Source organism: Anarrhichthys ocellatus, unplaced genomic scaffold (genome assembly GCF_004355925.1).
Source record: "Anarrhichthys ocellatus isolate YVR2014 unplaced genomic scaffold, GSC_Weel_1.0 scaffold57, whole genome shotgun sequence".
In the NCBI taxonomy this organism is placed as follows: Eukaryota; Metazoa; Chordata; class Actinopteri; order Perciformes; family Anarhichadidae; genus Anarrhichthys; species Anarrhichthys ocellatus.
This window is the reverse complement of record NW_022280087.1, coordinates 1,150,005-1,163,438: the sequence shown is the minus strand read 5'-3', so window position 1 is coordinate 1,163,438 and position 13,434 is coordinate 1,150,005. Positions and strand designations below refer to the sequence as shown.

The 13,434-nt window shown below is 41.8% G+C and overlaps 1 protein-coding gene across 1 annotated transcript; it reads right to left on the bottom strand.

Annotated features, from left to right (window-relative positions):
* Nucleotides 1–4,417: 4,417 nt before the first annotated feature.
* tap2a (transporter associated with antigen processing, subunit type a) lies at nucleotides 4,418–11,903 on the bottom strand. Its single transcript, XM_031871364.1, has 11 exons — nucleotides 11,162–11,903; nucleotides 10,628–10,742; nucleotides 10,413–10,543; nucleotides 9,956–10,161; nucleotides 8,672–8,869; nucleotides 8,410–8,538; nucleotides 7,976–8,164; nucleotides 7,051–7,224; nucleotides 6,574–6,733; nucleotides 5,534–5,670; nucleotides 4,418–5,138 (listed from the first exon to the last, which is right to left on the bottom strand). Exons 1-11 carry the CDS (start codon nucleotides 11,673–11,675, stop codon nucleotides 4,947–4,949), a joined length of 2,145 nt encoding a protein of 714 aa, XP_031727224.1. The 5' UTR covers nucleotides 11,676–11,903; the 3' UTR covers nucleotides 4,418–4,946.
* Between the last annotated feature and the right edge of the window lie 1,531 nt (nucleotides 11,904–13,434).

Sequence of the window (13,434 nt, the reverse complement as noted above, 5' to 3'; positions counted from 1 at the left end):
TTGTCTGGTTGGTTGTCTGGTTGGTTGTCTTGTTGGTTGTCTTGTTGCACTGTGAAAATGCCTGAGAGAAGCACTAGGGGTGCTGAGACTCTAATGTTCTTCATCACATGACTTCACCCTCCTGCTGTACTCCTAGAGACCTCTGACATCCTGAGGATCTGACTGTCCTGGTGTTTAAACCCCTGAATCACTATTAAATGAACTTTTCATAAGACAGTGTGGTGGTGAGAGAGACGGCCCTGTGACTGAAATTCAGCTGATACAATGTCCTCCATTTCCCCAGTCTACAAGTCGATGAAGCAGTGTCAACCTTCTGTTAAAATATACACATCTTACATAGTATCTCTGGTTACTGGTGCGATCTAAAACAACCTTCAGTATGAATTCTTTAAACAGAGGAATAGAACATTCATGTGGCTCTGTGGCTTCAGATGTCCCTTTCACCTCTCTGCACTTACACACTTGTGGTTTCCTGTGGATCTAATATGCACACAACACAGAACCTACACAGTTCAGAGAACTGAGAATACCACATAACATTACTGCTGTATGGTAACCACTTCTCAACCCAAAGTGGTTTATGTGTTAGGGGTGTTTTTTTACATTTGCAGTGCTGTTTTGTTGCTTTCACTAGATGGCAGTCACCCGCAATGATTCAGCCTTTTGCTGAGACTTCTGAGAATAACATGATTTGTGCCAATCTACCAGGCAGGCACTTTCCAGGAAATCACGTGTCTGATGATAAAAGTGGCAAATACAACCAACCAAGGCGCTGTTACTCTGCTTTAAAGGATTCAGTACAGGGCAGGGCTGTGTTTTTTTTTTTCAAGCTGACCGAGGATCAGTTTCTGTTTTCTACATTTTGCTCTCCGAAGTCATAAACTGGGACTTTCCTTAACTGATCATGTGCTGTGTGTTTGATTGGATGTTTTTTCTTCATCATTAACTGCAGTAAATGTTGCAATTGCCCGACTCCCCAGGGGAAGTTAGGGGATTCACAAAAAGACAGTGGAGCTTTACCTGTCTGTTAAATAACACTGCAGCTCCCTGCTCAGTGAAGAGGACTGCACAGTGCTTACTTTTGCCTCATTATATCCAGAATAGTATTATGACTTATCTGAAGTACTTTATTTGCACATGTATTTTTAAAATACTTTTAGTAGCATTGTGTTTCACCATGTTTCTGACTCTTCTATTCTATTCTCACTCACCTGTCAAACTAAATGAGGTGAGGTGGGAAAGAAGCTACATCGGTGTCATTTCTGTTGTGCTTTATGCCGCATCAGTTCCTTTTATTATTTTTGGTTTCAAGAGGAGAAGAGAAGCAAGTATTATGTGACAGTGAAGCCAATCTGTCCTGTGACTCTGTATCTCGCTGAAATGACTTCTTTTTCATTTGCACTTCAGTTCCTCTGTGTTGGATTCTACCAACCAGCTAACGTGTTTCAGGGACAGGACATACAATACGACATATACAATAGGCTTAATCTAATATTGTTTTGGTTGTGTCGCACATCTATTTAAGGGAAGTCTGTTTGCAGTGGTGGAAAGTAGATACATACATTTACTCAAGTACTGTACTTGATGCACTTGTACTTTATTTGAATATTTTCCATTTTATGCGGCTTTATACTTCTACTCCACTACGAGAGGCTATTGTACTCTCCATTTACAGATAGAGTTACTTTAAGAATTAATGTTTGACATAGAAAATACACAATGAGTTTATAAAATACAATAACTTAAGGTTAAACCATGTGACCCCTTAGAGTATTTTCACATCGCTGTAGTGGTACTTTCACATGACTGAAAACTTATTTTACCACTGAATATATTTAATATAATATAATATGAGCGGGATAGCTGACCCTTCGGAACAGATACAACCTGATTTGAAGTATTCTATAAGGCCTGGTGGAAGTGCAGGACAAAGGTTTGATTAACTCAAAAGTGTCTCCATCAACATCCACTTGCTCTGTCAAAGTGTCCCTGGTGCCTAAAAGTCAATGAAGTCATGACAGACAGTCCAGTTTTATACATATGACAGGCAGTGTGGCAAATCTTTTGTATAATATCAAATATGTTTATGTGACAACTGCTTAAAATAGTCGACAGAAGCTGCATATTTCTGGGGTAGAGAGGAGTGCCAATAACACCAGAATGCTCTCAGTCACAAGAGCTTGGGCTTGATTGTGGTTTGGATGAGTCACTGAATGCACAACACTGCACAGAAAGAGAAAGTAAGAAGAGAAGGGACTTTCCAGCTCGGCAGTGTCGTGGTGCATTGGTATGGTGCAGAACCGGACAGGCAAAAGCTGCTCAGCACATACGTACATCCAAAGACACACACACAGAGTACAGTAGGTGCACACTGAGGTTTGAGGATGCACATGAATCTTTTCTAGTACACCATAGATATATACTGCCACAGTCACTATCATCTTTTATTTGACCAATTACCCGTTATTTACTAACTTCAAACTCACGCTGTCGGCCATTTTGGGTTTGAAGGTTTTTGAAGGTCTCACCTTAAGATGGCGTACTTTTTGACATTTGCTTTTTCCACTCCTGCCTTTATAACCCGCAGGCAGCACACAGTTGTTGATGGGGAAGCAGCCAAGTTTATGATGAGTCACCGAGCCGGGTTGTATCTCCAAGAGTGTCAGCTTTTTGAAGAACAATGACAAATAGATTTGGTTTCAGCCGCATCACCACACATTCTATTAATTCATCCAGGTGATTCAAAAAAGTTTGAATCAACAGCAGAACAAGATCCACGGAGAAGCATGTGATCATTCAGTTAATGTTGGAACATGCAAATAAGTTCATCAAAAGTTAAGTAGGCAAGACATTGCAAACAAAGAATGGGGATAAACCATTCTTGAACTTGACCTATTTTAAATGTAAATGTCAGTGTAAACTGTAGTTTGGGTCTACCCCCATTCATTTACAAATCCCTCATCGGGATACATGACGTTTTAAAAGTCTTGCAGTAGTCCAGGAGAAATGCCCTACTGGTCTGCAGCACGTGACTTCAGCCTCCATTTTGTGGCGGCACAGACGTCTCGACAAGATGGCGACCAATGTTGCCTAAGCTGAGCCTGCTCTCTGTCAATAGAGGATGTTGGTGTTTTGACATAATGCCGCATATCGCTTCACTGCACCTTTGGTTTTTATGACACCGGGCAACTTTCCAAAAAGCTTCACTGCCGGAACAAAAAAAACAGGGCTGGTAGTCAGGGACTTTCCAGGTCTGCTCAAACAATAAAGACAACCCCCCCCCAACAGGCAAACCAGAAACGCAAACACTAATGTGTGATTAGAAAAGCTCAAACGCCTCAGACTACTAACCAGTATAACAAACTCACAACCACCACGCTCGGTAACCTGAATAAATACATTTGAGTAATTATTACGAGCTGCGTTTCCCTCCTTTTCATCGCACAGTGCAGTGAGACTCATGCCGGGTCCGTCGTTGTCTGCATAAAACCTGCAAACTCTGAATTTTCACTGTGGAATTAAAAACTAAACCACATGCAGATTTTTGCATAACACTTAACATATTTTACTTTCACTTTGTCCTATGAGACCTTTGTTGAATGAATGAATGCACTTTATTTATATAGCACTTTACACGCACAGAATTCAGCGCAAAGGGCTTTACAATTCAGGTTTAAAGACAATACACGTACACAAGCAGGAGGGGAGAACATGTCAGCGTGTGTGTTATATTACAGTGTTATATTTAAAGGCAGAGTGTTCCATATTTTTGGGGTGTCGTGGCAAAAAGTAGCATCCTCAAAGGTGTTTGTGGCGACCTTGGGAACAGTAAGAAAGAGCAGCTTTGCAGGATCTTATGGTTCGTGGAGGATCATAAAATGATGATGCAATCTGTCATATAAAAGGGCAGCGAGGCTATTCCGTGTGATAAAATCTAAGAGAAGAACTTAAATTAAATTCTAAAAGATACAGGGAGTGTAGGTTGCGTAAAACAGGAGTTGTATGATCTCTCATTTTAGTTTTTGATAAAACCCTGGCAGCAGCATTCTGAGTGGTCCGTAGCTTTGCAATGGCTACGTTTGGTAGGCCAGAATAAAAAAGCGTTACAGAAGTCAAGGTGACTAGAAACAAAAGCATGAACAAGGCAGTCGATGAATTCAACTGAGCTCACAATTGAGGTCCAAATCTAAAACGACGCCGAGGTTTCTTGTGATCGTGTCTGCAGGCCAGATGTCCCAGTTCAGCAAGAACAGGATCCCTCTTGTTGTTGGGCTAACGATGAGGATCTCAGTCTTATCTTCATTTAGCTTCATGAAGTTCTTGCTCATCCACCCATTGACAAGTCAGAGGTTTGGGTCATCTGCCCACACACATCTGTTGAATGGCTTTATAAATATGTGACACAAGGCTTGACAAATATAATCCAACAGAAATATTCTGTTTGAAACATCAATCTTTTATTTGGGACGTACACATGAGGCAACCTTAGGCCACTCTGATCATAAAAGTTTATGGCGTCAACTGTGTGCTGTTGTGTTATTCATCTGTACCCAAATACAAGGCCATGAAAGAGAAAACCATAGCGTACATTTTGTTTGACTAATTTACAATATCTAATGTCATTTCAACAAAATGTATAAGAACAAAAGTACACTACTAAAGTTGAGAAGGTTCCACATCTTTTAACATTTCTGAAAAACATATGTCTATGTTCTTTCATTTTCAATATTTATACAACAATATTTACATAAACATTTTTATCAGGTCTGTGTGTAAATGTTCAGTATGTGTGTGGCCACTTTATTACACAGAAAATAGTATGGCTTACGAAATAACAACTCTTTTATTAGGTTAGCTGCTGTTGGTCCAACGTGCATCACGGTCACACAGAACAATTGTCTCACAGATGACATGGATCCACAGCACGGCTCAGTGACAGCGGTTTGTCACTGTGGTGAGTTCCCCTCCCTCAGTTTGTAATAGCTCCCCTTCAGGTCCATCAGTTCCTGGTGAGTCCCTTGTTCCTGAACTCTGCCGTCGTCGATCACAACGATCTGATCTGCCCTCTCAATGGTCCTCAGCTTGTGAGCGATCACCAGCAGGGTCTGGTTGGGACAACTCGCCAGGGCCTGCTGGATCTGTGCAGAGTCAATGACAGACATATCACCGTGTAAATTTCCCATTTGAGTACTTGCATTGAGACGATTACTTTCTATATTACAAGTTTTCTGAAAATGTATTAAATATGCAAATTAAGCATTATCTTGTTAAATACTGCTAATTTCATTAATTTCAAGAACAGAAATGGGAACATTGGATAAAGACAGGTTAATGTTCATGTCATGTTTTAATATGCAAATGAGGCATTATCTAATGGTAACCTTTGGTGAATTTAAGAGAAATCTACAAACGCAAATAGACATACATAGACAGCTTAATGTGTAATTTGGATGTTTTAAATACTGACTGTATGTTTTTAGTCAGAAGTGACTGATGGTAATGAACTCTGGCCCGGAGGGAAGTTGTGACATACCTTATTTTCACTCGTCATGTCCAGAGAGCTGGTTATTTCATCCAGAATGAGGACCTGTGGCTGCCTGACCAGAGCTCGAGCAATGGCGATCTGCTGCTTCTGGCTCTTGGATAGATGGCCGCCGCCCTCACCCACCTCTGAGAAATAACATCATAAAATCATGACGGATTGAGGTTCAAGGTGGTATGCAGATACAGAAAGACAGAGAATGACGTCACTCTCCCTCTGTGTGTGTGTTGTAATCCGAGCTTCTCTGTGCTTTAGCGTGCGCCATTGGTTAGCTAGTGGCCACTGCTCTGCACTGCGCCCGTATGGCGGTAACAGATGATAAGGGCGTCCTGACCAACAGCGTCGTCGCGGAGACGCCTTCAGGTTACTCCCCCAAGTTTACACTGCTCGTCCTGTCCGCACTGTTGCCGTTGTTTGCACTGTTAGCTCTGTTAGCACTGTTAGCTGCTAGACGCCAGCTCAAGCTTAGTTTATACTTGACGTAGTGAAGCCGGTGCGAGGTGCGGGCAATAATGTTGCGTTTCTTTATAATGCATGTAATACTTGACTTGTTTCTTTACAGGGCTTGTACAAAGGCAATAAAGTAGTCCATCAATATCAGATATGAGTTTACAGATATTTCATCCAGGTCATTGTGGAGGTTAGTTTATGTCATTTTACCGGTTACACCTACAGTCTACGGGCATATCTATGAGTTACACTCGTTGTCTTTTTGATTCTTCACAGTTCATTTTGTTTGTACGCTCTCTGGCGTTTCGGAGAATAATGCAACTCACAGCGCATAGAGTTTGACTGTGTACACTCTCCCAAATTATACAAAGTTACCCAATTTTGAAAAACTGTGGACAGCATATATGCTGGTGATGGTGTATACTTTGTAATCTAAACTACTGTCCGAAAATTACAAATTACAAAAAAATAAAATAAATAGAAAGTCAATCTCTACAAATGCTATGTTCTTCACTCGACCATCCAAAGCAGGTTTTTACTCGATGTAGAAACAATAGCAGGGGTGGTTATAAAAAGGTTACCTGTATTGTAGCCCTTCTCCAGCTTCATGATGAAGTCATGGGCGTTGGCTTTGCGTGCTGCTTCCTGGATCTCATCCAATGAGCATTCAGCAAGCCCGTAGGCGATGTTGTCTCTGATGGAGCCAGAGAAGAGCACAGGCTCCTGGCTCACCACAGCAATCTGTCAAACACACTCTCATCAGACTGATGGCACTAATAAAGGACCATCTTATCTTATCTTCCATTTAGTCTACTCATCAGGCCATTACTCAATGTGCAACATGTGTTATGGTTGAACTGCATTCTGGTCTAAATAGGCTAGTAATAGTAATCTCTTGTTTTTTCACAATAGATGTCTTCCCGTGTGGATTGTCGAATGTTGTATTTGAAACTATAAAAACAATTCAAACGCAGATAAGAGACAGAAATTCTCTAAGACAGGAGGTCACAACAAAAGAGTAGTGTGCATCACTTGAAAAAGCCGTAATTATTAATTACCTTCTTGTGGAGGAAGCGGTGGTCATAGGATTTCAGAGGTTCATTGTCCAATAGGATTTCTCCATCCTGCTGCTCATAGAAGTGCTCCAGCAGACTCACACATGTGCTTTTTCCTTTTCCAGATGTACCCACGAGTGCAGTCATCTGACCTGACTTCAGCTCCAAAGAAAAGTCCTGAAACGAGGAGATAACAACGAAAACAAAATAGAGTTTTGTGTCTGTAGTTGATTCTACATAAGTGTTGGAAAAACTTAATGTTTTTGTTTAGCCACTGTAATCTAAGCAGCTGGTTCCATAAAGTCCGTGTCCTTGTATGAACCAATCTTCACACAAGCTTTCTCAGCTGTGTTCTTCATTAAGTGTCTTAGTTGTCTTTCTTAATGGCTATCTCATCTGTTTGTTTACTTATGACCGGGCGTCAAGGGAAGATAGTAAATCTGTTGTGTTCACGTCAGTATATACTGTACGTAGGCTGATTTGCAACCATGACGTCTTCCGTGATCAGGATAAGATGACCCTCGACAGAACGAATTATCAAAGAAACGGGTCCAAGCGATGTCCAGACTTTATGCAAATCATTCTGTTCCAACGCACTTGTCTGTTATCCTCAGTATATATGTCAGAGACTCACAGACCTTTGAGCAGCCTTGATGCATAACTGTGTTTCAACTCTTGTTTCCTTCTTGCAAGAATAAATGTCCTGTTTAAGGATTTTCACCAGGTCTCGAGTAATATTTTTCTAACAATAAGTTTATAAGTAGTTGTAAATACTTGGGAGGGAACGCCTGTGTAAATAATTTACTTTAGCTTGTCACTTTCTATACGCATCCTGTTTTTTCCACTGTTCATTTCAATATATATATTTTTCCATGAACTGTACAAATGCATGCTAAAGAAGTCCCCTTGTCTGTCTGCCGGTCCTCACCTGCAGCACTGTTTTGTTGGGGCATGTAGGATAGGCGAAGTTGAGATCGCGGAAGATGACGTGCCCTGTCAGCTGATCCGGTTTGAGTTTCCCCTCCATGCTGACCAGAGGTTTTCGATCCAGGTACTCAAACACTTTCCCAGCAGCCCCCACCGAGTTCAGCATGTCGCCAAAGATGTAGGTGAGTGTCTAAAAAATGTCATAAAACTGAGCACTTAAGAACATAATGTTTTCATTTATAGAGTCAAAGCTGCAGTATGTTAAATATAAATATGTTTGCATGCAATCATATGTTTAGGATAGTGTGGTTGGACATGCTTAAAAGCTATGAGCCAATTGAATATCATTCCTGAGGACATTCTTTTAAAAGCAACTACGTACATATCATACTGTATCATCTTTCAATAAAACATTAAAACTAAGCAGTTATATACCCTGATGTTGTCTCCAAGATCTGACTGGTAGAGGATGAAGGAAACCAGGTTGCCAGTGGTCATCTGTCCACTCTGGATGAACAGCCTGCCGTAGTACAACATGACGACCTGCATGCCTAACCCTGTCAACTATAGACACACACACACACACACACACACACACACACAGGAAAAACTACTGTTACATCAGGTGATATACAATGATACGCTCAGTGCTACGTTCACAACTACCTAATTTTTCTAAAAATGACAAAGTTCTCACCCTCCGTGCGAGAAGATAAACAGCTCTGACGGTGTTCTGGCTTGTCTTGAGGACGTGTGTGTCCATCAAGCGGTTGTCATAACGACGGGCCTCGTGTTTCTCTGTGTTGAAGCTCCGTACCACCTGAATACTGGACACTACCTCGTTCACGACTTCATTTGCCTGAGCCATCGAGTCCTGCACCGCCAGGGACAGCCGCTGAGGGAGGAATACAAAAAGACAATGAAAGTCATCTTAGTACTCAAGGTTCGGGTAGAGAATGTATTTTAGAAACTTTTTTTTATATTTGCTGAAATAAATAAAATTTAAAAAAATACATAGAAAAAATCTGTCAGTACTTTCAACTTTTGAAGCTCTTCCATGTCTTTAAAAAGACGGGTGCTAACAAGTGTCTAAATGCGTCATCACGTCAGCTAGTCTGCCTTTACAGCCTTGTTGTGTAAACTTGCGCTTAAGCGACCGAGGTGCAGTTTGTTTATAGCCTAACGTTAGCTTTTAACTTCTGACGATTGCATTCATGCTTCCAAAAGCACTCCAAAGCCATGTTTGTTGTTTATGCTCATAATGATAATTTGAGGCTTTGGGGGGACGCCAGAAGGGAGGGGCTGTCAGTGTTGCCGACTTGGCGACTTTCTCACTCGATTTAGCAGCTTTTGGAGCTAGTGCTACTATCTAATTTCATTGGAAAAAAGTTGACGACACAGTGCTGGTTGTTTCGGTTGAATCATTTAAAAAGTAGTTTTCAGATGTTCTCCAGCAGCTCCTACTCAGGCCAGCAGTATTTCTGAGCCCGCTGGCGGGGAGGGAGGCACAGGACACAGAACCAGAACCAGGACTGTGAGGGGCAGACTGTCAGAACCCGCGGCAGTAAAATGAGAGGTTTTGTAAAATGGACTCTGTTGCTCGGAAACACAACCGCTTTTGTCCACAGAGAGCATCAAAATCAACACAAAATGAAAGTTCCACATAGTAGCTTTAAGTTGAATAAGTAAGGGCGAACCAGAGTCCTGTACATTAGTGAAGGAAATAAATCATTTGAATCTGTAATAAGATATTGTCATCAGAGACAGAAGATGGGCCCAACCAATGGTTTAATATTGTTTTGTTTTGTTTCTGAGTACCATTTGTCTTTTGAAAGACATAAAGACATGTCTGCTAAATCCTTTGAAGAGAAGGAGTTTTTGATCAGTTAAAATGTCTAAAAATAGGGATGGAAATGATGCATAAACAGGATTTTGTGGATCTCAATGTCAATTCAACATTTCTTATGAACCTGCCTTTTACCTGGTAGTGTGTGTCATGGATGTTCTGAATGAGGCCAGTGATGGGCGTCTCCATCAATACGAGGAATGTGAGCTTCCATGAAAGATTCATCATCAGGGAGATCATGCCCAGTGTCTTGATGAACGTCCTCAGCAGCACATTGACATTGAGACAGACCGCTCTTCCCATCAAGGTGGTGTCTTTAGACAACCTGGATGTGATTTCACCTACACAGAAAATACAGAGAAATGACTTTCTGTTAGGTTCTGTCATGTTCCTCTCTAGTATGTCTCGTCCTGTGACACCCTTGTATGTTCTGCTCCATTCTGCCCGGTTTCTCTTAACTCGTCTTGTTCAGTATCGTCCAATATATGTGTCTTTATACGTGTGATTTTGTCTTGACATGACTTGTTCCATCCATCATGTGCACTGATACATTATTCATGCAGTATGTTTGCATGTCATATAAGAGCCTTACCCGTCTTTGTGGTCTCAAAGAATCCAATTTCCTGTTTGGTCAAAGCCCCAAACAGCTTGACTTTCATCCTGCATGTGAAGGCACTGATGGCACAAAGTAAGATACCCCCTCTGCAGCCTGCACTCAGAGAGCTGACAGATGACAAAAAGAGACAAGTCAGTCAGAATTCACCTTGTGAGCCACCAGAGTGAGGAGGGGAAAGAATAGTCCCATACCTGCCCAGAGAGTACAGGCCCATGAAGAGGAGCGCAGACACAAATTCATTCGGCTGATACTGAGTGCCAAGGATGTCAATGACTCTCCCAGTGTAGAACGGAATGAACATCTCACCTGAGAGGGACGTGCAGAATACACATCAGACACATACAGAGAGATAAAGGTGCATCAGCCAGCAAATCAACATCATCATCATCATCATCATCATCATGAACGTGGTCCAGCGTATCTCTTCAGCAATAGTGTTTCAATTCCCACATTGAGAATTGAAAATATGTGGAAATAGTGACAATGACAGTATTCTTAAAAAAATACTTTCCACTGCTGATAGTTCATAATTGTCCATTTCCTGAGCATCTCTTTACTATGGGCTGAAATCATCAAAATCATCCTCATCAACCTGCACTGGAACCTGAGTTCTTAATTTCATTGCCTTTCATGTACATCATGTAGGCTACTGGAATGACAATTAATTATGCTCATCATCATCATCATCATCATCATCATCATTATTATCATCACCATCTACTTACACAAAACAGCCAACGTCAGCATCACAAGCCCCCCAAGCAGCAGCAGATATTCGGGGGAGTACAGGCGCAGGACTCTCACAAACAGCACTCTGGCTTTCTGCTTCTTCTCTTTACCGGCAGCCGCGTCGTCGGCGTCCGGGACGGTGATTTCCCAAAACAGCGCACCGGCCAGCGACGCTCCGGCACACATGAGCCAGCAGCGCGCATCCGCCGACAAGCCACATTCGGTCTCCTCGTGGTAGAGCGCTTTGGTCCCGGTCTCAAACACCGCGGGCAGCAGACAGTGCGACGCGATGACACGAATCAGCAACGGGTTGAGGTCTCCGAGGGCGAGCAGAGTTACGGCGGTTAGTGCCGAGCACCGGAGAGCCGCGTGGACCCAGAGACGCGCAAAATGTCCAAACACGCTGCGAGTCGCCACTAGTCCCGCTGCGTAAAACAAGGACAGGTCGACGCAGACTGCTAAAGTCAAAGCTACGACTTTGCGGGTAACTGTTGCTGTATTTCTTGCCATTTTGCAGCTACAGTCGTCTGCGTACCCTGCTCTGTCTCTGCAGTCTTGTACTGATGTTTTTGTCCACTTTCACTTTCACTTTCTTGCTTTGGACCAGTGGTTTCCCCGAAATCCCAACTGCTCCGCACACGACGATATTCAGGATTCCTAAACTGAGTGGGTTACACTCCTCAACCATTTCTGATTATTACTAACCACCTGCATGACACAGCAGCTCTAACATAGTGTCAGTGACTGAGACATAACAACAGCATATAAAGGGATGCATTGTGAAGAAAAGAGAAATAAAACAATTCATCTTTCAACACAGGCACAACACAATTTTATTTTAAATTTGATATAATAGACATAAAAGCACGTGCGGGAACATATGCACAATGATAATGTATATTTAAAATGCATGTATAGGCTTACATTTAAGCAGGCCTTAAATCATGTAGACAGGTGACCAACCATCAACCGAGGTGGTATAACAAACTCGACTTTGACTTTTTGCTGTCATGCTTGTCACACTGAATAGCTCACACAGACAACTGCTGCTGCTCAGTGAGTGTTTCTGTGGAACTATTTATAGTGAGGCTGATTGTTTAGCAGGTTTCATCCATTACTTGTATTTACTCTGCACTAAGCCTCATTAAACTAGTGGTGAGTAATCAGACCGATAACTGTCACTTTGAGACGCAGACTATTTCTTTATATTCCGCTGAGCCAACGCCAAGGAAGGCAACAAACATTCTTTATTTACTTTTTATATGCAAGTTAAAACAGTTTTGTTGTCTCTTAGAAACAAGGACATGCTGCTATATGATCAATGTTACGTGCACTAAAACACTTTGTCATTTATAGGTTTTTGGGTTTAGTTTTTAAAATGTATTTATTTGATGTGTCGTTCTGATAAAGTCGCTTTTTTGCTGCAATAATTTAAATTCTGTGTGAAAGTATTCATGACAAAAAATACAGTTTGAAACTAGTATTACCTTTTTGCTGTTATAAGCCTCCGACAACCAGTCATGTTACAGTTTACATCCATTTCTGCCCAAAACGTCATCCCTTCATCATTTTATCCTCTAAGACATTTGTGTGAAATTGTCGTAATTAGCAGATGAATTCCAGAGTTATGCCCACATGTTTTATGAGTTCACAGTGACCTTTGACCACCACATTTTAATCAGTCGGCAAACTTAATTACTAATTTCCACCTTGACAAAGGCAGCGATGACACATCCACTCCCTCTGTTCTTATCTTTCACAATAAAAGCCCCCAATCACAGGCCACTACGTAGTGTTTTCGTCTCATTTATTCGTCACACATTCGGTGTATAAAGGCCTCAATTCTGTGTTGTATTTGTTATTATTAATCCATACATCCATTTTCCTCCGCTTATCCGGGGTCGGGGTCGCGGTGGCAGCAGGCCAAGCAGGCTGACCCAGACTTCCCTCTCACCAGCAACATGTTCCAGCTCATTCTGGGGGATCCCGAGGCGTTCCCAGGCCAGCTGGGAGATGTAATCTCTCCAGCGTGTTCTGGGTCTTCCCCGGGGTCTCTTCCCAGTTATTATTAATACATTGTTGTATTTTATTAGAAGCAAAAACAACAACCCCAACAATAATATATCCGCATTATAAGCCCTGCTCTCTACATATCGGCATCTGCCATTGAAAAAAACACATCTGTCATCTGAGAAAAAAAGACTATTTGATAGACATACTGACAATTCCATATCCAACTCTGTGAAGCTTTCCTGAACTTGGCCAAAGG